This window comes from Azolla caroliniana, unplaced genomic scaffold (assembly GCF_043228905.1).
Source record: "Azolla caroliniana isolate FFs.n. ecotype wild unplaced genomic scaffold, voAzoCaro1.0.p SCAF_17, whole genome shotgun sequence".
Lineage (NCBI taxonomy): Eukaryota > Viridiplantae > Streptophyta > Polypodiopsida > Salviniales > Salviniaceae > Azolla > Azolla caroliniana.
Window position 1 is genome coordinate 18,287,640 of NW_028230452.1, and position 23,380 is coordinate 18,311,019.

General features: G+C 38.7%; 3 protein-coding genes across 3 annotated transcripts; 1 reads left to right on the forward strand and 2 right to left on the reverse strand.

Moving 5' to 3' along the window:
- The first annotated feature begins 397 nt into the window (after positions 1-397).
- LOC147853384 (uncharacterized) lies at positions 398-3,629 on the forward strand. The gene is made up of 2 exons (XM_087333579.1): positions 398-1,907; positions 2,736-3,629. The coding sequence occupies exons 1-2, from the start codon at positions 456-458 to the stop codon at positions 3,510-3,512; spliced, it is 2,229 nt and encodes a 742-aa protein (XP_087189705.1). The 5' UTR covers positions 398-455; the 3' UTR covers positions 3,513-3,629.
- An 884-nt stretch (positions 3,630-4,513) lies between these two features.
- SCO1 (Translation elongation factor EFG/EF2 protein) lies at positions 4,514-8,754 on the reverse strand. The gene is made up of 4 exons (XM_087332785.1): positions 8,421-8,754; positions 6,219-7,633; positions 5,551-6,063; positions 4,514-4,893 (listed from the first exon to the last, which is right to left on the reverse strand). The coding sequence occupies exons 1-4, from the start codon at positions 8,656-8,658 to the stop codon at positions 4,723-4,725; spliced, it is 2,337 nt and encodes a 778-aa protein (XP_087188911.1). The 5' UTR covers positions 8,659-8,754; the 3' UTR covers positions 4,514-4,722.
- A 2,641-nt stretch (positions 8,755-11,395) lies between these two features.
- On the reverse strand, positions 11,396-15,676 carry LOC147853386 (5-methyltetrahydropteroyltriglutamate--homocysteine methyltransferase 2-like). Its single transcript, XM_087332956.1, has 14 exons — positions 15,287-15,676; positions 15,033-15,120; positions 14,807-14,934; positions 14,504-14,695; positions 14,155-14,357; positions 13,891-14,054; positions 13,705-13,785; positions 13,452-13,618; positions 13,244-13,349; positions 12,909-13,159; positions 12,765-12,837; positions 12,510-12,638; positions 12,199-12,420; positions 11,396-11,842 (listed from the first exon to the last, which is right to left on the reverse strand). The coding sequence occupies exons 1-14, from the start codon at positions 15,634-15,636 to the stop codon at positions 11,696-11,698; spliced, it is 2,301 nt and encodes a 766-aa protein (XP_087189082.1). The 5' UTR covers positions 15,637-15,676; the 3' UTR covers positions 11,396-11,695.
- Between the last annotated feature and the right edge of the window lie 7,704 nt (positions 15,677-23,380).

Sequence of the window (23,380 nt, forward strand, 5' to 3'; positions counted from 1 at the left end):
TACACATACACATACCCATACACATACCCATACACATACGCATACACATACACATACACATACACATACACATACACATTCACATACGCATACGCATACGCATACACATACACATACACATACACATACACATACACATACACATACACATACACATACACATACACATACACATACACATACACATACACATACACATACACATACACATACACATACACATACACATACACATACACATACACATACACATACACATACACATACACATACACGTACATACATACATACATACATACATACATACATACATACATACATACACATACACATACACATACACGCGCCTTCTCTCTCTCTTTCAAATTCAGTCTCTTCATCGCCTCCATCTCTGTTTCTCTGTACAGTCTCTCTCTCTCTCTCTGTTTTCTTCTTCTTCTTCAGAGCTCGCGGCTATGGTGCCCTCCTCTGTTTCTACCCCCCTCGCCGAAGCGCTCGAAGAAGAGCAGTCCCTCGACTCCATGGCCAGCTATGGCGACTCTTGTTGTAATACAAGAGTCGGGAACTCCGACAACCTCGCCCTTCACGTCTACAGCAGGCTTGCAAAGCTCCACAAACACGCCATGATTCCTCACCTCCCTCGTGTCATGGCTTCTGTGTTGTCTTCCCTCTCCGTCTCCCCGCGCCTGCACCAAGCCTGCTCAGAGGTTGTCTCCTCTCTTGCCTCACACACCATTGATCCCGCCCGGAATCCCACCTCCAACGAAGAAGCCCTCAGATCTCTGTGTAGACCCCTCCTCTCCTCTCTGTCTTGCCAAAACCTGTTCCTTTCCGCTGGCTCTGCTTCGTGCCTCACAGCTTTGGTCGAATCAGATCCATGGAGATGTGCCCCTCTTGACCTTCAAGAGCTGCTCTGCGCGAGAGGAACCATGGCTCTCGAGCTTCATCTAGAGCTAGATCAAGAGAATGTGAACTACCTCTCTGTTTCTCTCTTGTGTCTGATGACATCCCTCGCAGAGCTCAGTAGCAGTATTGTTATCCAAGGCTATGGAGCTCGCTTACTCAGGATAGCTATGGAGATTCTGCAGAGTTCTTCATCTCCATCATCTTCTTCCTGGGAGAAGAGAGCTGCTTCTGCAAAGCTTCTGGAGAGTATACTTAAAGTCGTGGATTCTGATCTGCTTGATCTTGATCTTAGCCCTATCATGGGAGCTTTAGAAGGACATAAAATGGCTGGAAATCATCCCTCTTCGTCCCATTATTCTCCAACGAAGCCCCTCCAACCTTCTCGGAAACACAACATTTCTCTGTATTCTGGCTCAAATTTTCATAATCTGCGCACTATCCTGCCGGTTTCTGGTACCATTCACTGTCATGAACGCAATGACTCTCGGACTTCTGATACAGTCCTTCATTACACTCCACAACATGAGTCCAATCTCAAATCTTCAGCACTTTACATTTCTTCGCCACTCAAAGAAGATTGCAATCACATTGTGGAAGATAATCAATTGAAGGAAAAAGAAAACGAGGAGCCTCTGCGGCTTAATGCTGGACGAAATCGCTTCTGCCGACGAAAGAAGCTCCATAAGTATTCTAAGCCCGTGTTAAATCGTAATGCTCGTATGTCTGGTTTGTTACTATCGGGCAATTGCCAAAATGGAAGGGTTCCAGACAGCTCATTCGGAAAGAATTCTATTTGTACGACGGAGGTCTGCCCTGATGACGATGATCAATTTTGTCTCTCTACCATAGATCGATGCATGCTACAAAGCGATGAAGCAAAGGACGGTCACAACTTCAATGTTTTCAAAGAGGCAAAAGTGCTTAATGAGAATGAGAAGTTGTATTCTCCAGTTAGTGACAACTGTGAAAGCGGCATCAGCTCTGAACACGGATCTCCGCAGGTATGTATTCAGATGTATCATGTCATGCAAACCACACATTTGTGCACATGTCATATACTGACAAATCATTGATATATGTAGTGGGCACATATACTTTCTCATTTCACACAGAAATATGCATACACATATCATATACTAATATACATGAACACATTACGTATGTAGTATTTGTACATACATGTGCATGTCCTGTGCAACAGTAACACATATTTGTATGCATGTGACCTACATTAATGAACATACGTTCATGTACATGTCATATATTTATAGACACGCACCCTCTTGCACATTGGCTTACTTCATTGCTAGCAATCATATGTTTTTGAAAAATGGAGCTGTTAGTGTTTTCATGCAGGCTCTTTTGATTGCTTACGTGTTTAATAAGCATAATGACCAGTGAAAAATTAAGCATACAAACACCACACATTAGGAGCCTATTGTGATTGATCTGACAATGAATTGTAATGTCCATAGTCACATGGAACATATTTTGTGGCATGGGATTAGAATGTCGTCCCTGTTATGACGTGAGGAACTCAAGAAGGGAAATCCTTGATAGGGACCAGAAAACCTTATTATGTACTCAGCACGATGATTAATGATACAAGAAATTATCTAATGAACAATAATTTTGTGCTCATTTCATGTGGTACTAGTATCATACTTTCCAAAATAGGATCAAATTCCCAGTGGATTATGGTTCATCAGTTTGTTTTTGTTCATGTCCGGTGATACTAGTATGGTGCCGTTTACACACACTAAGAGCAAAATCCAGTGGATTATGATGCATGGAATTCCCATGTGATACTACCTTCATGCCTTTTGCAGATTAATGAGCTACTTTCTGAGGATATGCTTTCGACTCCAACTGAGCAGATACAAAGAGATGACCATGCATCTACTTCTGAATGGGAGGAACAAGGTTCAGTTTGTTCTGATCTGGATCCCTCGTGTGAGCATCGGCATGAAAGCCCATTGTCAAGTGGTTATGAGTATTCAACAATAGAAACAGTTACACAAGCATCGGATATAACCCCACAAGAACCAGATACTGCCTCACACATGTTCGAATTTTCTCCGGATTTGCATGCAGGGATTAGGTATGCCGGATACTATGGGAAGTCCCAAACGTCGGATCAGGATTCAAATCCAGGAAGTCAATATTCCAGGTATTCGGATGAGGATGATTATGTTCAGGTTAACTCCCCTATTTCTCAAGCATCAAATCAGTCCCTTGGGAGAAGGTATGCAAAAGGCAATGACAGTGTTAGTTCACATGATTCATTGATCCTGGGAAATAGTGACTTGAAATCTCCTCTTTTGACTCAAACAAACCCTTCTACTAAGGCTGATGATAGTACTATCAATACTACTGAGGTTGGGTCTGTTGTTTCTGTAAATTGTGTGATTATACTTCGTGCTCCAGAACAGAAGTCCATCATCAAATCTACTCCAAGGACCATCCTTGGTTACCTTATAATGCTCTTGAGGAAAGCAAAGATCTGTATAGAGCTATCCTTTTCTCTTTTCATCATATGTATAGTAGCATTTCATCTGATTGAATACCTGTCTGATGGCCGGGAATTGTCCCTGGTACCTACTTAAGACTCTATTTGTATATTATAAAGTGGATTTATGCTGCATTGGCTATGTATCTTCGAGATTATGGTAGCCGCCTAGAGTGGCTGCTGTAAAGACAATTATGAATCGCCTTTCTTAGCACTAGTTGTGATGAATATTTATTCTGTTATGTGGTCAAAAACATTAAACCAGTGCACATGATTGTATTTCACTGACCGTATGTTTCTAACATATGAGGTGTATCTACATAGACTGCTAGCTAGTGTGAAGAGCTCCTAAGTATGTTTTTATAATCCTGGCCAATATATGTTGGGAGGATACGTCTTCTTATATTTATGATTGGGTTATTCTTTTAAATCCCAATTGCTTAAAAATCTCATATAAATGTTTATGGACTTCCATACACCTTTGTATGAATATCATACAATGGCTCTGGCTATTTACTGGAATTTTATCAAATGACTCCATTTACTAGTGTTATAATTTTCAATATGAAAACATGCCTAGAAATTTACATTACTAATATGTTTTTACTTTGTTACTTACATCTGGTCTTACTGTTTCTTTGCCTTATCCTTGGGTAACAATAAATCTGCCACCTTTAATCCTCACTATTATTAAAAATACCATAACAAATGAAATAAAGACGTAGCATGTATGGCATAATGTGCAGTGACTGTTTGAAAACTACTCTTCCATATGTGTATACTATTGGCGAGGAGGTGGTTTATTCAGTAAGCCATTAATCACAATACAATGGCATAACATGAAGGCACTGTGTTTGTAAGCTACACCATCTAATATGTATACTAGTGATGGGGGGAGGCAATGTATATATTCAATAAGCATTAATCACAATACAACTGAACAAAATAGTTCAACTTAGGGTAGATAACCTAACAAACCCCAAGTCTCACACATACACAAGCAGACTCATCCAACGATTCTGTTCATTGATAAGTCCATAATTATCACAACACTATTGGAATAATCAATAGAAATAAAAGCATTAGGCAAAAAACAAATGCTTAAAATTTTTATGTGCATCATCAGCTTTTGGCAAGAAACAAAACTCTTTATCATATTACATTGAACTACAGTTCAATATAAGAAAACGGAATCGGGGAAACCATGTATGTTTCTAATAAGGTTCAAGGTATGTGCCTAAGAAAGAATTGTGCCACTTTGGCCTTCAATCCATAATTTACACAAGCTCGAGAGAAATTCCATCTAGCTAGGTAGCTGCAGCTGTTTGTGCCTTTGCTGAAATTTGGTTCTGAATATGTTGAGGCACAGTATCAAACTTGGCAAGTTGCATTGTGTAAGAAGCTCTGCCTTTGGTCATTCCTCGCAACGTGCTTACATATTGAAACATCTCCGATAGAGGAACCAGGGAATCAACGACCTGGAAACAACCAGTGGTGATACGATTTAAAATGAGATCTTATGTTTATCAACATATCAATTGATTAAGAATTAAGAAAAGAAATTGTTACAAGAGTAAGATTAGATTCACATGAAGTTTCAGATTGAAGTGTGGACCTTCAATATTTTCTAACTGCACTAAAACTTTCTTTACGATATTAATGACTATGTTTTTATGCATTGTTTCTGCAACCTTATGAAAATGTTGGGTTTCAATGGAGGCCTATAATGGCTTTCAATTTTAAGCATGGGTTCAGGCAAGTCATATGTACAACCCCTACCACCTCCCTTCGTTGGCCCCATTAAGAGTTCATTATCCACCACCCTTGGTTGCCCCCAGTGCTCAGAAAAAAGATCATAGCATTCCTTCAATATCACTGACAACCCATATGCTACATTTGGAAGGCTTGATGCTCCATTTTTCATCAAGTTAAGGTCACACCCGTTAAAATGGTGCGTCACATTTGGCTGGACATGATCCATACTTTAAAAGGACAGTGGGATAGTTTTATTGGCGATTCAGATGCTAAAATTGCTTAATGTATATTTCTTTATTCTAATGAATGGCTATATTTTAGAGAAAAAAAAGAAAAAAAAATCACCCACAACCCAAAATTTTCACACATTAATAACGCACCTTCAAACCACCGGGTTTATCACCAAAGCTATTGATTTGTCCACGTCGTGAGTTGAGATCACCTATGACATCACCCAGATGATCTTCAGGTGTCACAACCTCAACCTTCATGAGAGGCTCCAAAAGCTTAGGAGCAGCTTTACTTATTCCCTCTCTGAATGCACCTCTGGCAGCAAGCTGGAAAGCAAGAACACTTGAATCTACCTCATGGTAAGATCCATCTAGTAAGGTGGCTCTAACATCCACCACGGGAAATCCAGCCAATACACCATTATTCATGCACTCTTCTAGTCCTTTCACCACCCCGGGCACATACTCTTTGGGAACTGTTCCACCCTTGATTTCACTCTTGAATTCATAGCCAGAACCTGGTTCGAGAGGCTCAAATTTGATTACCACCTCTGCAAACTGCCCTTGTCCACCTGATTGTTTCTTGTGAACATACTTGACCTCCACATCTCTAGAGATGCTCTCTCTATAGTTGACTTGAGGTGCACCAACATTAGCTTCAACCTTGATAACAAAAAAAATGAAGGTTACTATGTGTCCAAACACCTGGGCATGCTATGGAAATGCATTGATAGTATCAAATTACCCAGAGTATGCAAGAGTAAACAACTAATATGCATAGGAAAATGCTAAGTGTGAATGTATAGAGAACCAAATACCTTAAATTCCCTCTTCAACCTGTCAACAATAATCTCCAAATGGAGCTCTCCCATTCCCTCAATGACAGTTTGATTGCTCTCCTCATCTCTTGAGAAGTGGAAGGAAGGATCTTCCTGAGCTAATTTAATGAGACCATTTGCCATCTTGTCGATATCAGCCTTGGTTTTTGGCTCAATGGCAACCTTGATAACAGGATCTGGAAAATCCATTCTTTCAAGCACAACCGGTTTATCTTGGTCACAGAGAGTTTCCCCAGTTATTGTGTCTTTTAGCCCAGCCAATGCTACAATATCCCCAGTTCTAGCAAACTTCACATCTTCTCGACTGTTGGCATGCATCTCTAGCAGGCGCCCTATCCTCTCCTTCTTGTTTTTGTTAGAATTCAATACATAAGTACCAGCTGAGAGCTTTCCAGAGTAGACACGAACAAATGTGAGGGAACCGACAAAGGGATCAGTCATAATCTTAAAGGCCAATCCAGAGAATGGCTCATCATCACTAGGCTTTCTTTCTATAATGATTTCAGGGTCTTCTTGAGCGGAGCCTTTCATGGTGGGCACATCTAAAGGTGAAGGAAGATAAGCTACCACAGCATCTAGGAGCGGTTGCACACCTTTGTTCTTAAAAGCAGAACCACATAGAACTGGAACAAATGAAAGTGAAATTGTTCCTTTTCTAATGAGTTTTTTGATAGTCTCCTCATCAGGTTCAACCCCCTCTAAATACTGTTCCATTGCAGCATCATCTTGCTCAACAATAAGCTCCACCATTTGAGCTCGATATTCTTCTGCCAAGCCTTGAAGATCTTCAGGAATGTCTACATACTCAAATTTTGCACCGAGTTCTTCACCGGTCCATACAATAGCTTTCATGATGACCAAATCCACTATTCCCTGGAATGTTTCCTCTGACCCAATGGGGATTTGCAAAACCAGTGGTTTAGCACCTAAGTTACTAATGATCATATCTCGTGTTCGGAAGAAGTTGGCACCTAATCTGTCCATCTTGTTCACAAAGCAAATTCTAGGAACACCATACTTGTCAGCCTGTCTCCATACAGTTTCAGATTGAGGTTCCACTCCAGCAACACTGTCAAAAAGGCAAATTGCACCATCTAAGACCCTCAATGCTCTTTCTACTTCCAAAGTGAAGTCCACATGACCAGGTGTATCAATGATATTGATTCGGTGTTCCTTCCACTTTGCAGTCGTGGCTGCAGAGGTGATAGTGATTCCTCTCTCTTGTTCTTGCTCCATCCAGTCCATGGTGGCTGTGCCCTCGTGCACTTCCCCGATCTTATAGTTCTTCCCCGTGTAAAATAGAATTCTTTCAGTAGTGGTTGTTTTTCCGGCATCAATATGAGCCATAATACCAATATTCCGATAATCCTTCAAAGGAACCTCCCTCTTTTCATCTGCAACAATATACAAAATTAATAGCAATATAGCCAATCATCCATCTTATGCTGTTCTTGTTGATATAATTCATTAATACTACAACAGAATTGGTGGAAATTATAAAAAGTTAGTTCACGGGTACCATGACAAAATAATTCCTAAACCTTATGCCCATCGATACCACAACAAATGAAGAAAAGTGTCCCATCAACTTGAAACCCTATTCTCATAGCAATAACAGTTATCCAAAGCGATCTAAGCCTTATGAAACAATGTACACTTACAAAAAGCTATTCTTCATCTTCACAAGAAATAATCCATAAATTAATATTAGAACAACAAAGAATTCTAACTCCATATTCTTCTCATGGATATTTACAGCAGAAGGACAATTACATAATCCTAACCATCAAAGGGACAACAAAAAAATACCTAATAGCCTAATAGCCTAAACTTGAATTCGAACAAAAGAGCAGTTGCAATGAAATTTAGCTCTAAACCGTAAACCTTATGCTCATTGATACCACATGGATACCTCGAACTGAATATTATACAAATGTAATTGATCAAAAGAACAGCTCATATTCAAAGGCGGTTCTAATGACATGGCAACACAAAATAACAGTTCTAAACAGAGACATTTATTAAGACTGGAACATATATGTATGTTATTGCAAGTATAACACTGTCACTCATGCTGCTTGTGGTGGTATCGGGGGCCCTAGGGATGTATTTTGCAACATTCCAATCACATACATGTAAAGAGAGTAGAGAGACAGAGAGAGGCGTGTGTTTTGCACATACCATCAGCTACCATGGCCACCACAGAGATCCTTCTTCCAACTCCAGGGCTTGTTTGAGAAGGCCATTTGAAGAGTTGGGCAGATTGAGAAGAAGACGTGAAGGGGAAAGGGCTCTTCTTCAATCCAGCAAAATGGAAGTAGCAAGGTCTGAGAACCTCTTGGGTTCCTTTAGAAACAGGGGAGGTTTGTGAGTGAAGAACAGGGGTTTTGGATCCAATCTGAGCCACTGCTGACACCATCTTCTTAATGCAGCAAAGCAGCAAGAAGAAGAAGAAGAAGAAGGATCAAACTTACCTAAGATGATTTGTATATGTAGAAGAACCTTACCTTATCTATGCATGAATGAAACCTTATCTGTGTGTATGTATGTGTGTGTGTGTGTGTGTTATGTACAGAACTCTGTTTTTTTTATATGCCTCTTTTATCAGGATATAGTTATACTCAAAATTATGAGGCTAGGAATACATATAGACATATATGTACTACTGCATACACCCATACACCCCACCACAAACCACAAAGCCTTGAATTGGACACGTCTCTCTTATGTTGGAAGGCACAAACACATGCCCAAGACCACACACACACACACACACACACACACAAGAGAGAGAGAGAGAGAGAGAGAGAGAGAGAGAGAGAGAGAGAGAGAGAGAGAGAGAGAGAGAGAGAGAGAGAGAGGTGTTGACTTTGGCATTGTTAATCGGTAAGATCTTGGCCACCCTTCCTTGGTAGCTAGTTTGTTACTTGAGGGGCCAAAGCTTTACGCATTGTATGAGGTATTGATTGACTACCTTATGTGTTGGGACCTCTTGTAACATTTGGTGTATGAGAGATGGGGATCTTGTTTGATAGTCACTGTGGAGGAGGACGAAGACATGTATGGAGGCTAAAAGGACAACTGATTTGGTAGTTCCCACGATTGAGCTTTGCAAGCACCTTGTCTTTGAGGGAGTTTCCATTAGATTATCCACTCTTGCAACACCTTAGAAAGGTTTACCTTGCCATAAGATCCTCATTATTGTAGTTGGGAGATGAAGGTTTTTTTTTTATGTCATGTTGTTTGAACATATACACTACTTTTTTTTAAAGGGGAGGAGAACTTAGGCGACACTGGAAAAAATTGTAGTTTAGTCTTGCCACTTTGCAAGGCGATCTAAAAGTTTGTAAGTGATTGATGAACCCAAGTGTGAAGGTTAACGAAAACATGGTTTAACATTAGGATAACATTAGGATATATCTGAAATAAGAGCAATAAATAGATAAATAGCTTCAATTGTCAAGGAGATCAAATTGATAACAATTCATCATAATGTCGTGGAGTTGGAATAGACTTTTATGCTCAAGAAATTTGGTAATGAACATTACATTCAATGGTGCACCACATGAATAAGAAAGATGTGTAGATATGGATAGTTCATGGTTGAAAATGTCACGAAGCAAACTGAACGTTATCGTAGTAGTGTGTGATATTTAGATTTGCATACTTGTTCAAGGAAAAACATGTGCAGTTAATGCATACTTGTTCAAGAAAAAACATCAAAGAGAATGTGAGCTAACTTGTATTTCACAACGAGAGTGAAGCAATGGTAGACAAGTGAATGGGCTTTAGCATGCATGGGTGAACGAGGTTTTCGTGTTTGAAGAAGCAGATATAATTCATGAATCATTACCACATATCCTCAAGTTGGGTTCATCTTGTTTAAGTATATTTTCAATATGGAACTCAAGTATCCTACATGTGGCAATCTTAGTCCTCTCTTTGCCATATTTTTTATGGCTATCTAATTCATATGTTTGGATAGGTGTATGTTCATAAAATCTTGTGCATTATGAACTTCCATCATCAATTTCATTCCATATGCAATTCACTTATTGTATCTATTGATAGTCAATCTCCTATTGTATGACTTGTCTAGGAGAAACAAGATGGAAGATTGGAAATGGAAATAAATGTGATGGCTTGTGAGAGGTTTCCCCTTTAAGTTTCATCGAAGGGGAACAATAATAGAAATGAAGTGCTAAACAGTGAATAAAGCAAAAACTTTAGCAACTTACAACCTTAAAGATTGTACGCACTATATAAACTTAATTAACATGATATAGCATGTTATAACATCCATCATGATTAAAGAAACATGGAGGATTTTTCATTAACTTTAGAGCATCAGCCTTGCAACATCTTCTCTAAGTGATATGCTTCATCTCCTTATGCCTTACACTTAATTTGTCCTAGCTTGCGCTTGTCTTGGCTAATGATGTTTTCAAAGCCTTCCCCTATTGCCTTCAATCTGTAAGCATTTTAATCACATGATTTTTATCTCGTTTTTCATAGTTCACGATCATGTACTACTTAACATTGTGTTCTCCTTTTAATGCTAATCATTCAGGCTCTCATGCTTAACTTGCTTTTTAAATTGTGTTCTTGAATTTGGGAATGTCATTGAACCTTTGGGATTTCTACAAAAGGGGAATCAACAAGGCTTCAAGAGAAAAAACGTCTAAACAAAGCCCATGCATCCCTAGAGTTAGAAAAGAGAGGGTGGGTACAGTTTGAATGTTTGGTTCAACCTTTTGGGTAGCTAGATTCATATAAAAGAAAGATTTGGGTCAATAGTAAGGCCTAGCTAGGCTCATCGCACCTTATTGTGGATAACAATAGTTATTAAATGAATAAAAGATTTGAATGGGGCTAACAAGAGTAACCAAAGGTTTGCATCAGTTAGCAAGGCCTAGTTGGGCTCATTGCACACTATTGTGGATAGCAAATAAAAAAACAATTTGAGCATAACTAGAGCTTGAGCTATTTTCAATCATTCAAGAAAAACATTGAGGTTCATGTTCTCGCATACCAATAATTTATGAAACAAATAAAATATTTAGCATAAATGGTGCTTCAATTATATGTTAAAGCAATTGAGGGAACGCTGAGCTTCATGCTCGGTCATGTGCAAATTTATAAGCACTCTCAGAGGCTAAACCTTGCCAACCTCAACCTGAATATTATATAAAATGTTTGAAAATAATATGAAGCATGCCCACATTTCACCTTCAAGGACCTAACATTGGTATACCAGAAAAATTTGAAAGCAATAATAAGACAAGGAACTGAATGGGTTGCCATCATATTTCCTCTTGGCCATACTTAGGAGAAACTATGGATCAAAATGTTATTGATTGGAGATTTAACAAGAATCTAACCCCCCCTTTGATAATACACTATTTTAGGTAGGACACACTACCAGGTGATTCACTTGATACCAAGGTTGTATTTATTCACTTTGCACATGCTAGTTCAGCTCTGATTTTCTTAGCTGCTTCTACCATGTGAATCAACCCCGGCTTCACTTCCGAGTACTTGCGTGTCTTCAAGCCACAATCAGGATTGACCCAAAGCACCTTGGATTCCAAGACATCCAGCATCTGCCACGAAAACAAAACATTAGCATTCCTCTACAAAAATGTTGAAATCAAGTCTACAGGGAAAGATTCTCATATCATCCTCCGGAAAACCACTAGTATACCACATCTGAACCTTGAAAACTAGACTCTTCACATTCTCCAGAAAACATTAGGCATAATATTTGACATTCCAACAGAAGGCCAAGAGATCCCCGAGATGTCAACTAGCTAGCACTTTACAAGCCACACAAATGCACCTCTTTGACTTGAAGACTAATCTTAAGATACAAAAAGCTGAATAGTTCCGTGATTAGCACAATACAACTATAACTTGTGGAAGTAAAGAACCATAAGCTGCAAATTTCAATCCCCCATACCTTGCGAAGACGATCAGCTATCTCTTCAGTATCAGGAATACGAGGAGAATGGATATCATAAACGCCGGGACCAATGCCAGCAGCATACTTCACACCTTCACGGAACACTCTCAGTAATTTTTCATCAGATCGTGAATTCTCTATGGTAATAACATCAGCATCCATATCAATGATGGAATGGATGATATCATTGAAATGGGAATAGCACATATGGGTGTGGATCTACAGTAAACACTAAAGGTCATCAACTTCAAGAGAAAAAAGAGCAACAATTCAGGAATCTTAAAGATAATACTAGCACTGATTCCAACCTGTGTTGTGTCTTTCACACCACAGTTTGTTATTCTGAATGAATGGACAGCCCAATTCAAGTAATCAGCTTGCGCAGCCTTCCTGAGGGGTAATCCCTCTCTGAGTGCTGCCTCATCGATCTGAATAACCTGCAGACACACAAGTCGAACTGTTCACTATATCTATGGATATACTAAAGTTCACTGCCATTGTTGAACATTGCATGTTTGTCAAGAAGGTAAGAGTGGTAAAAGGCACACAAGCAAAAGCATTACATTGATTCCTCCAGCCTCCAAATCTTCTACTTCTTCTTTAATGGCCAAAGCAATTTGGTAGCAAGTCTTTGACCTAAACATAAACAAAAAATTAGGTTTCAACAGAAAGAACAAGAAGAAGCAATCTCAGCCAAAGAATTCAACCTTGGTTGATCATTTCTGACAAAGGACCAATTCAAAATGGTAACTGGACCAGTAAGCATTCCTTTCATTGGCCGAGCAGTCAGACTCTGGGCATATTTAGACCAATACACCGTCATAGCACTTGGTCGGCTTACATCACCAAAGATAACAGGGGGCTTCACACAACGAGAACCATATGATTGCACCCAGCCATTCTCAGTAAAGACAAAACCCTTGAGTTGCTCCCCAAAATACTCTACCATATCATTACGCTGCAAAACAATGCGCATTAAATTGAGATTGGATAACATTTCACCACTAACTAGCAAATTTAAGACAGTATGTGGATGACTGACCTCAGGTTCTCCATGTACAAGAACATCTATATCCAACTCTTCCTGCAGTTTGGTAACATTGGAAATTTCATTCTTTATAGCCTCAATGTAGGCCTCCTCTGAAATCCTGGATCAACAAAACAAAACCTTCGCACATGAACATCCATAACTTAATTTCATTATTTTGAATACTTCAATATCAGCACACAAATGATATATACGTGCATACTTCTTGGCCTTAAACTCCCTTCTAACTCTGCGCAGCTCTGGTGTCTGAGGGAAGGAACCAATGGTAGTGGTTGGAAGGATTGGAAGATTCAAGTGTTTTTGTTGTTCCTCAAGCCGAACAGACACAGAACTAGCACGCCTGTGCTCAGAGAGTGTGATTACATTTGCCTAGCAAAAATAATAATACAATAATGTGAGTATGAGATTTTGGTTCATTAAATATGAGCAACTGTTCCAAGGTAATGAAACTTTACAAGTTCTTGCACTGCTTGGTTATGTACACGAGGAGAAGTTCGCCTGGATGCATGTGCAGCAACATTCGCCTCAAAATATTCCTGTTCAAATACATGAAATTAGCATGTCCTGAAGATTGATGTGACCTCTGCAGTGGAGGTCACTAGGACACAAAACAATCATCTACAAGAAAAGACAAGGTTTACCTTATCTTTGTTCCCATTGAAGGCATTGGCAATAGCTACAACTTCTACTACCTTCTGGGTTGCAAATGCAAGCCAAGACTTCAATTCTTCATCAAACTTGGTCTCGTTCTTAAGATCCACAGCTGTGTGGAGAAGAGAGCATGATGTTGAGACCACCACCCGTTCTGTGCAAAATTAATGGGGATAAGAACTTAGAATAACTAACTTGAAATTCCAACACACAAACCAGATATTAAGCATCAAAAGAATGCAAAAAAAAAACACCTTTTCCGAGTTTCGCTGCTAGTCCCTCCAACAATGCCACTGACTTCACAAGATCATTCGCCCAAATGTTCCGTCCATCAACAACCCCAGCAAACAATTGCTTTCCATCTGGAAGCCCAATTTCATCGATCAAACTCAGCGTCTTCTCACCCCTAACAAGGTCAACTCCAATTGCATCTACACACTTGAGACCAATCAATGCCCTACAACATCGGCACATAGAGTGTCAGCAAAAGAAATGCAAGGATGCAAGCTCACAAGCTGCACATGAACAATGATGAACATATTTTTTTGGATCCTAAATTAGTGTCATGAACTAGAGAGCAGAACGGCAATAAATGTGATTTACTTATAAGATTCAACGGTAATATCAGCAAAATAGGTCTCCAAAAGGATTTTGACACCGCCAACAAGTCCTCCCAGGGTATTGTAAGTCTTCTTGAAAACTTCCAAGTGGTATGGCTCGAGATCAAGCACAAGAGCGGGTTCATCAATCTGGATCCATGTTGCTCCCTCAGCTTCCAGTTTTGATATCACTTCCCTGATCCCCAAACAAGGAGTGAGATTAGACAATGTCTCAACTTTGGCACTGAAAATATTTCAAATACATGGAAATCTTGTGAGAGTGATATAATTGACATCGGATACTCACTGGTAAACGGGAAGAATCGACTCAATAAGAGAGAGACAATCAAATGTTGTAGCTACTCCCTTGCCTGGTTTTGCCAACCGCAAATAGGTAAATGGGCCAACAAGTACTGGAACAGTATTCACTCCAAGCTGCAAATGTACCAGGTATATCAATTTGCCTACATATAGTATATATATTGCATGAAAATACAGGGCACATAACTATTGAAGAAACGTGGAACTCCTACCTCCTTTGCCTCTTTATACTCATTAACAGCTTTGTGGGATGATAAAACGAACTTGGTGTCTGGACCAAGTTCGGGCACAATGTAATGGCTGCATCCAATTCAAAAAACAAACATCAGGTTAATGATATCTACAATTGTCTACAGACAAGAATGAAACTTTTAGCTCCTAATTTCTCAAACAATAATGAATCTGACGCTTTTACTTACTAAAAAATCAACTGATTCCACAGATCAAGATAATATCTGTTACTTACTAATTGGTGTCGAACCACTTGGTCATTTCCATTGCAGGTTGCTTCGCATTACCACGCGCCATTGCAAAGAAAGTGTCGAAGTCAATCTCGCCACCAGCCCATTCATAGCGAGGAGGAACAGCACCAACTAGAGCAGTGGTGTCAAGCATATGATCATAATACGAGAATGTATTGCTTGGGATGAAAGATATGCCAGCACTTGACATTTGATTCCATATAGAACACCTCAAGTCCTTCGCGACTTTCTCTAGATCAGCTGCTGATGACTTCTTGTCCCAAAAGGATTCCAATGCAAATTTGAGTTCTCTCTTTGGCCCCATGCGAGGGTAACCAACCACGTGGGAAGTCATATTTGCAAAAAACCTGAACCATATAGTGATAACAATGAGTTCAATAACAGCTGCACTCAATGATAGTGCTTGCCAAATGAGGTGACATTCTAATGTAAAATCAAGCTCTTGTTATCAAATGAGTGCAGTAATCATTGGCAATGTAGAGCTAATTCAGTGTGTACGATGTGATCTATTTAAAAAACACACTGTCATAACTCTAGAGGTAGATAGTTTAGCCAGAATCAAATGTTTCTAAAATTTGAATGAGAATGCATGGAACTTGACACTTTGGAGACTTAAGTATCACTGACGTTCAAGGAAGCCATCCAAAACAAGCAATAATATATATGACATTGTTAAATGTGGTTGAGCCAATGAATCACAAAAGCAGAACAAATGAGTGAGATCCGTTTTCAAACGAAATCTATCTTCAAGCATCGTTTAAATTGAGCAAATGATAGGTCATCAGACGCCATGCAGTTCAAGGTCTGGGTACATTTTGGAGCTAGAGATCAGAAAAACTGTTCACGAACAATATATTTCTTAACGGAAAGAAATAGAAGAGATGAGAAATACAGCAACAAAATGTAAGAGCTCTGTGAATTGAAAGAAGTGTAGTGAGAGAAAAAACAGATCAGACGAGAACAAATTTCCAAATACACACCGGGGGAGAAGAATGCTAAGACATGCATCAATGCCGAACAGAAAAAAAGAAGATGAGATTGAAGCATTTATAAGCAATGCATCAATTCGAACAAATAAAATGGAAATGCGACAAAGCAATGCTGGATTGCTCGCGGCGATCGAGCTTCAATCCTTGTCAACGTTGCATCAGAAGAGAGAACGAAATCGAGGCAGGCATGAAGAGAGATAGGAGCGCGCGATGAGATCAAACGTAGACATTGATCATGCATGCAATGTATTCTCCGAGCAGGAAAGAAACAGATGATGGCAGCGATGAGCATTTGCGACAGACAAAGGGACAGGAAACAAATCATGGAGATGGAGAGATGGAGAGGAGGAACCTACCTGTCGGTGAAGAAATTAGGTCTTTTCTGTCGGTCTGTCTGGAAGGAGCAGGAGGCGAGGCGAGCAGGAACTGAAGCAGTGGAGAGAGAGAGAGAGAGAGAGGGGTGATGAAGAAGGAGGAGAAGGGGACATATTTATAAATATGAGGAAAAGAGAGATCTAGATCTGAGAAGAAGAAAACAAAACAAAAAATAATTAATAAGTTGAATAACAATAGTCATGACTCATACTCATATATGTACAAATGTACAAATAGAAAATAGAATAGAGAAAGCAGGGGGCCATGCAAGGAGAAATAGAGAGGAGAACTTAGAAGGGGGTCGGGTTGTACCATTGGTTGTACTTTTACTTTAACGCGGGTTGGGTTTGGTCTTTGGTCTTTCTCTTGTCCGAGTCAGATGAGGAGATGATGGGTGGGTGGGTGGGTGACTAACATGATTGGCTTGATGAACACGTGTATATGTTTGAGTGTTTGTGTTTGTGTGTCTGTTGGTCGTCGAAAGTGCTACCCATCATTACCAATTGCTTCTCCATCACTTCATTGGTTTGATGAGCACATGTATAATAAGTTTGTGTGTGTCTGTTGATAGTTGAAAGTGCTACCCATCATTACCGATTGCCTCTCCTAGAGACGATGGGGGGGGGGGGGGGTGAGTGAGTCACGTGATTGGTTTGATGAACATGTGCATAAAATTGTGTGTGTGTTGGTCGTTGAAAGTGCTCGCCATCATTACCAAATGCCTCTCCCTCTCTATGGGCTTCACTTTGCTTTGACTCCACCCTTTCTTTTGCTTCCCACCTCATCAAGCAACTAGGGTTGTAATTGGGAGTGCTCCAACTCTCTGTTGCCCACTACCTAGTTAGTACACACACCCTTGCATGCTTTGTGTCTTGGCCCGAAATGATTGCGCTTGTATCCTGTACGTGCTTACTGCTCGGAATCCATTTGTTCCACCATTTTCACTACGTGACCTCGAGCTTAGACTCGTGACATTCTTTACTTTTGTGAATTGTAGGCAACTTAGTTTTTCTAGCTTATAATGGGCTTATCATAGTGGCAAGTTATTACAATATTCGCATCATTGAGTTGTGGGCTCATATCCCCATTTTATATTCCTTGAAATAGAGGTAGGATGCATCTTATTAGAGTGTCCTAAGAATCCACAAAGTCTTTGGCTAAAGTAAAGGACATGTAGGCACATTCCCAGGATGTCGTGATGAAGGATGAGGAGCATCTCATTGTACTATGTGAAGATTCAAGGGAACAAGACAGTAATATTGCTTCCCACAGTTAATCATTGCATGCACAAACCTTGCAAAACTCTCCAAGTTCAATGTTTCTAGCCTCTCAAGGACATTTGAATATCCTATCGCCTTAACGCCATGCACTCCATAGTTTATGGTTGATTGTTTTATTTGACTCTTAGTTTTAATTAACGATGAAAAAACACATCCAACACTTACATATTTGCAAGGGTATGTAAAAGAGACCAAGGGAGAAAGATGCAACAAATGATAAAAGCATGGGGCATGAGGATAACTAATGAACAAATTAATAAATGATTGAAATGAGAGCATTAACTTTAAGTATCATTCATAAAAGATGAACATGGGAAATTTCTAGTTTCCATTAAGAAAAACAACTCTATGAATTTAAGTTGAATGTGATGATAATAACGAGTTGTCAAACATAGATGTCCCATTGTGTCGTGCAAAAATACTCATAATCGATTATAATTTATTATGGTCAATAAAATTTGAAGAACTTATGTATTAGATTGGGATTCTAATGTTGCCATTAGTTGTTGTGAACGAAATGTATTGTTTATTTGAGATATTTTTCATCCAAATAGCTACAATTGATTTGATGGTTGTGAATAACCTTAAGTTGATTTTTCATAGCCACCAAAAGGCCTTTAATATAGTTGTTAATGTTTTCTTGTAACAAAAAACAAAGTATACAACTCACAATGATTGTTGCACGTAAGCTTTAGAGCCAATGGTGAAAGGAGCCCTAAGGAGAAGGAAGCCACATCTATCTAGTGAGGTGTGAATGTAAGGAAGTTTAAGGTAAAGGGACACATAGGAGTCAGTGTTGCATGCACTCACGAAAAGTGGTAGATGTAGATTGAGGATTGTTCACATGCCAATGAAGGGTCCTACAATTGAAGCAAAGGCATGCAAATTGAAAAATGGTAATGGTCTCTAGACCCAAGGAAGATGGAAAAAGAGACACCAAAAACATGCCAAAGTGTGACTTGACTCTCTCCAATATGAGAGAACATTGAGGTTGAAGGCATCTTTGAATGGGGTACGACCCATTTATAGCATAGGAGGAGAACATAGAGGCCAAAGGCATGTTGCATGTGAGAGAAAAAGATAGAGGTTGAAGGTGGGGCACGACCCACTATAGTATTGGAGGAGAACATAGAGGTTGAAGGGCATGCCACATTGTCATTAGACATGATCCCTAAGGGTCAAGGACACCAGTTGTGGTCATGGTAAATGTGACCATACTTAACATGTTGTCATGGGGATTAGAGAGATAGAGAGAAGACACTATGTGTGTGGTTGATGTCCCAATGAGAACTCCACACCTACGTGTGAAAAGGGAGGGGATATAGTATGGTTCTCATGTAACAAGTTATTAGGAGGTTCCCACTTGGATCAAATAAATGAAACCACAATCAAACTCGATCGATTTCTTGTTTTTGCCAATTCCCCTCTAGAAAGAGCCCCAACAAGATCTCATGAGATGAGGAACAATGACAACCATTACATGCAAAAGTTCATGGACCAAAATCTCTTAAACTCGCATCATTATCATACCATTTTCTTATTTAAAAGAAAAACAACATTTATCTTTTGTCTTAATTAATTATAACTTCTTTCTTATGAGATCTGAAATACATTTTGCTTGAATATTTTAAGAATTCACAAAGTCAAATTAATAACATGCCTTATGAGAAAAGGACAAATCATTGTCTCCCCTTGCCCAAGGTTGCTTTCATAATAATTGCATGAAATATAAAAAGAGTGGAGTTTGGTTGATGAACACAAAAGCTTTCTTTTTATCTAATAATTTACAATATACTACTAAGCTCAAGTTGGATCATGGATACATGATGATGCATGGGCCATAGTTGTATAACGGATGGGTCATGCATAGGTTTTGGATGTTTCGTGCACAAGGTCATGGAAAGAAAAACAAGCACAATTTTTAAGCATCAAAGCCCATTTTCATGAGGAAAAAACTCACATCCTGGATCCAAAATCTTGTGTGCCATGTGCTTGCATAAATGAATACACCCTTAGCTCATTCATATTGTTCATGTAAATCTTTTTCCATGCATATACACTTTGAAGGAGAAGCTTCCTGACTTGGATAGACATGACTTTTTTCAAGTATTGCTTCCTAGAAACCCCCAAATTTAATGAGTTATTTATACATTGTTCTTCACTAAACTTTTCCAACTCTTATTGTTAGACATAATAAAGGAGCATTCAATAAATTCACCCCAATGTTGTTGAAAACCACACTCAAGTATGCTCAAACAATGGTAAGAAACATAGTCAACCTAATGAACATCGCCCTACTAGATCACAATGTGTAAACATATGATAAGAGTCTCTTTTGCAAACCCTTTCATAAGATTCTCTTTAAAAAATCAAGCTTATCTTGATAAGCCAATATATGATAGTATACTACATAGTATCTTGTTTTCTTTCTTTTTCCCTAATGAAAAGCAAACAAGTCATTGTAAGACAATGAGTAATTAATTAATGAATTATACCAATGATTCATAATATAAGTATATTCTCGTTAGTACATTTTGTGATATTTCGAATCGTCCTCTCGAGTACCATCCAATGAGATGTCCACTATTGGCTACTACAATGAGCTTTGGTTTGTAATATGTTCATTTTTAACCTACAACGGTGAATACTCAGTCGCCATATGTTCCACTATACTTTATTTGACATGGTATAGAGGCATGGATCAAGTATATGGTTGTGTCCACTTTTACAAATTCTTATGTTTTTCGATTCCAACCATCATCAAACATCAGTCTTGAATGTTATATCCAAGGAAGCAATAATAATATAAAACAAATCAGAGGCATGCTCGTGTTAAAACCTTGCCAATTCAAAAGTATGATTATGAAGTGTAGATTAGTTAGAAAGTCACCATGCATTGCGTACACAATGTACACAATTGACATTATATAGTTTTTTTTTATGGAGCATGTGTGATATCGTTTTTCATTGCCCAATGCCGACAATGCGTATATCCATAAATTCTTTGGCTTTTCTCCAAAAGTAAAGTGAATGTTGTTCAATATAGTGTCAAGTGTTTGTTGTTCAATATAGCCATTAGTCAGTGTTGATATGTGTCAAGTGAATTTTTTGTCATTAACCCCAAGGAGTAGGATATCATTTTACGACTTTAGTGAGACAATATTCATCCAATGAATGTCATACAAGCCATTGGATTCAAAACACGATGTAATGCGTTGCCATTTGTTTCTAAATGTAATGATGGATTGGCCTTTAGAAATGTGTGGCTTTGACCATAATGTTAATGACTGTAATTAGCACTTGTTATGCTCGTTTCTAAAAGAATGATTTATGCGAAAGGTATGAGCTAATACTTCTTAGAATGTGATAGACAAAACAAAATTCTAGGTTCTTACAAGAAATGTAGAGTACAAGAAAACACATCAACTTTAAAATGTTACAATATGTACCTCTTAATGAGTTGGTACCATTGAAAAACGTACATTGATGTTAAAACATTCATTAACTTTGTAATTATAAATGTTCACCATTAAAGTTATGAATTTCAATTCAAATTGACTATATACAATGTAGTAGTTGCATTTTCATCAATGAGTGTTAGAATTACGATGACCATTTTCACAAATGTTTCATATACCATGTTTTTTTAGAATGGAAAGTAATATTTGTACTTGGGGGTGCGAGCTAAACAAAATCATGTAGTTTTTTCAATAGTCACAAACATATATAGGTACGAAGATGCACTGCACTATTCTAATGCACTTAAAGAAGCACATAAGCGTGTATTTGTCACCGTCGTATGCTCAAAATATGTATGCCTATGGTGTTTAAACTTTAGAGGCATGATCATTCATTGAGTTTTGCATACATGGCATACAAATCATAGTCTCAAAAATATAAGTGAAGAAAACAAATTGATGACTTCACATGCATTTTCTTACTTTGTTTCAAATATGTATGTACAACTTCTAGTTGTGAAGACATAAATTATGTTGAAAATATACTGAATGTTCACAAAGAAATGTAGAAATAGTGATTGGTCACGTCCATCAACATGGAGGCTATCATTTAATCCTATGTGGCGTAATGCTAGGACATGATTGTTCCTACCTAACCGTGTGGATAGATGATAATGTTCATTTTCTTCATATGAACCCAACCTAAGGCATTACCATGCATGTCATGTTAACATTTGGTTGTTGCAATATAAAGGTGCAACCCTACCTAAAAAGAGTGACATGAGCTTTCCTCTTGAAAAGAGATTAGAAGGTTGCCGCCATTATTGGCAAATGTTTTGAAAGGGAGCATGTGACCTATTTCACACCTTGCCTAACTTGAGTAGAGTAGAATTACACTAGTGGCTTGTGCATGACCTTGATTGTCGCAATACAAAGTGTGATCCTACGTAAAAGGAAGATGTGGCTAATATAATCACAAAATGATCTCCTTATCAATATAATAGATTACCCAAATAAGGGCACCTCATTATGTGAGAAGTGGATTCCACAGAGGGGCTCTACATCCCCCACCCAAAATGCAAAGGACTTGTTTCAATTGACCAGTGCACCTGAAGCCTTACAAAATGTGGATATTGTCATGATATGGCAAGCAGGATTTAAACCCATGACCTCCCATGACCTTATGTTACATGGGTCAAGCTCTTGACCATTATACTATATATTATAATACAAAGGATATTATTTTCATTTAAGTTTTATTATATAAAATTGATGTATATTCCAGATTTCTCTAGAACATTCTAGAAACTTTAGGAGTACTCTTGAGAACACAATAAAAGGAGGCACAAGGTATTATTTCTAACCAAATCAGTTCAACGCTAGTCTTAAGCCTCCTACCCATTATTCTATATTCTTTTCACATAATATATCACTGCCATCATCATTTTCTCTGTCTTTGTCTCTCCTTCTCTCGAGTGTTCTACACCCTCTTTTCCTCTTAGTACTAATTTCCTCTTTGTCTCAGTACTATTCCTGACAATTTGAACCGATTTTGGTCCTCTCCTCTTACTTTTATCTTCTTACGTCTCCCCCCCTTCATACTAATCTCTTATTCCTCTTTCCTCTCATCCTATGGCCACTATTAGCACTCAAGAATATCAATTCGTTTTCTCAGAGTTACAATGCTTGAAAGAGAAGTTCCTTGCTTTGGAACAAGAAAATCAACGGTTGTTGGGGGATCTTCAACAAATCTCCTTGACGCATTAATGAGACCGAATGGCATGAACGTATACTCGAAGTGCCCCCGAAGTGCCCATATCCAGTGTGAAACACGGTCTTCCATTCATCTCCTTGTCGGATCCGTACGAGGTTATATGCTCCTCGTAAGTCGATCTTTGTGAAGAACCTTGCACCATTGATTTGTTCTAAAAGACTTGAAATAAGGGGAAGTGCATACATATTCATGATGGTGACCT

Excerpts from the sequence above, each read along its gene's own strand:
- LOC147853386 (XM_087332956.1), bottom strand. The coding sequence starts at position 15,636 with ATGACTTCCCACGTGGTTGGTTACCCTCGCATGGGGCCAAAGAGAGAA. Across the intron at positions 14,358-14,503 it reads ATTACCGTTGAATCTTATAA|GGCATTGATTGGTCTCAAGT; the intron begins GTAAATCACATT and ends CCGATGTTGTAG. Across the intron at positions 12,838-12,908 it reads GTCAGAAATGATCAACCAAG|GTCAAAGACTTGCTACCAAA; the intron begins GTTGAATTCTTT and ends GTTTATGTTTAG.
- LOC147853384 (XM_087333579.1), top strand. The coding sequence starts at position 456 with ATGGTGCCCTCCTCTGTTTCTACCCCCCTCGCCGAAGCGCTCGAAGAA. Across the intron at positions 1,908-2,735 it reads CTGAACACGGATCTCCGCAG|ATTAATGAGCTACTTTCTGA; the intron begins GTATGTATTCAG and ends TGCCTTTTGCAG.
- SCO1 (XM_087332785.1), bottom strand. The coding sequence starts at position 8,658 with ATGGTGTCAGCAGTGGCTCAGATTGGATCCAAAACCCCTGTTCTTCAC. Across the intron at positions 7,634-8,420 it reads GGTGGCCATGGTAGCTGATG|ATGAAAAGAGGGAGGTTCCT; the intron begins GTATGTGCAAAA and ends ATATTGTTGCAG. Across the intron at positions 6,064-6,218 it reads GGTTGAAGAGGGAATTTAAG|GTTGAAGCTAATGTTGGTGC; the intron begins GTATTTGGTTCT and ends TTTGTTATCAAG.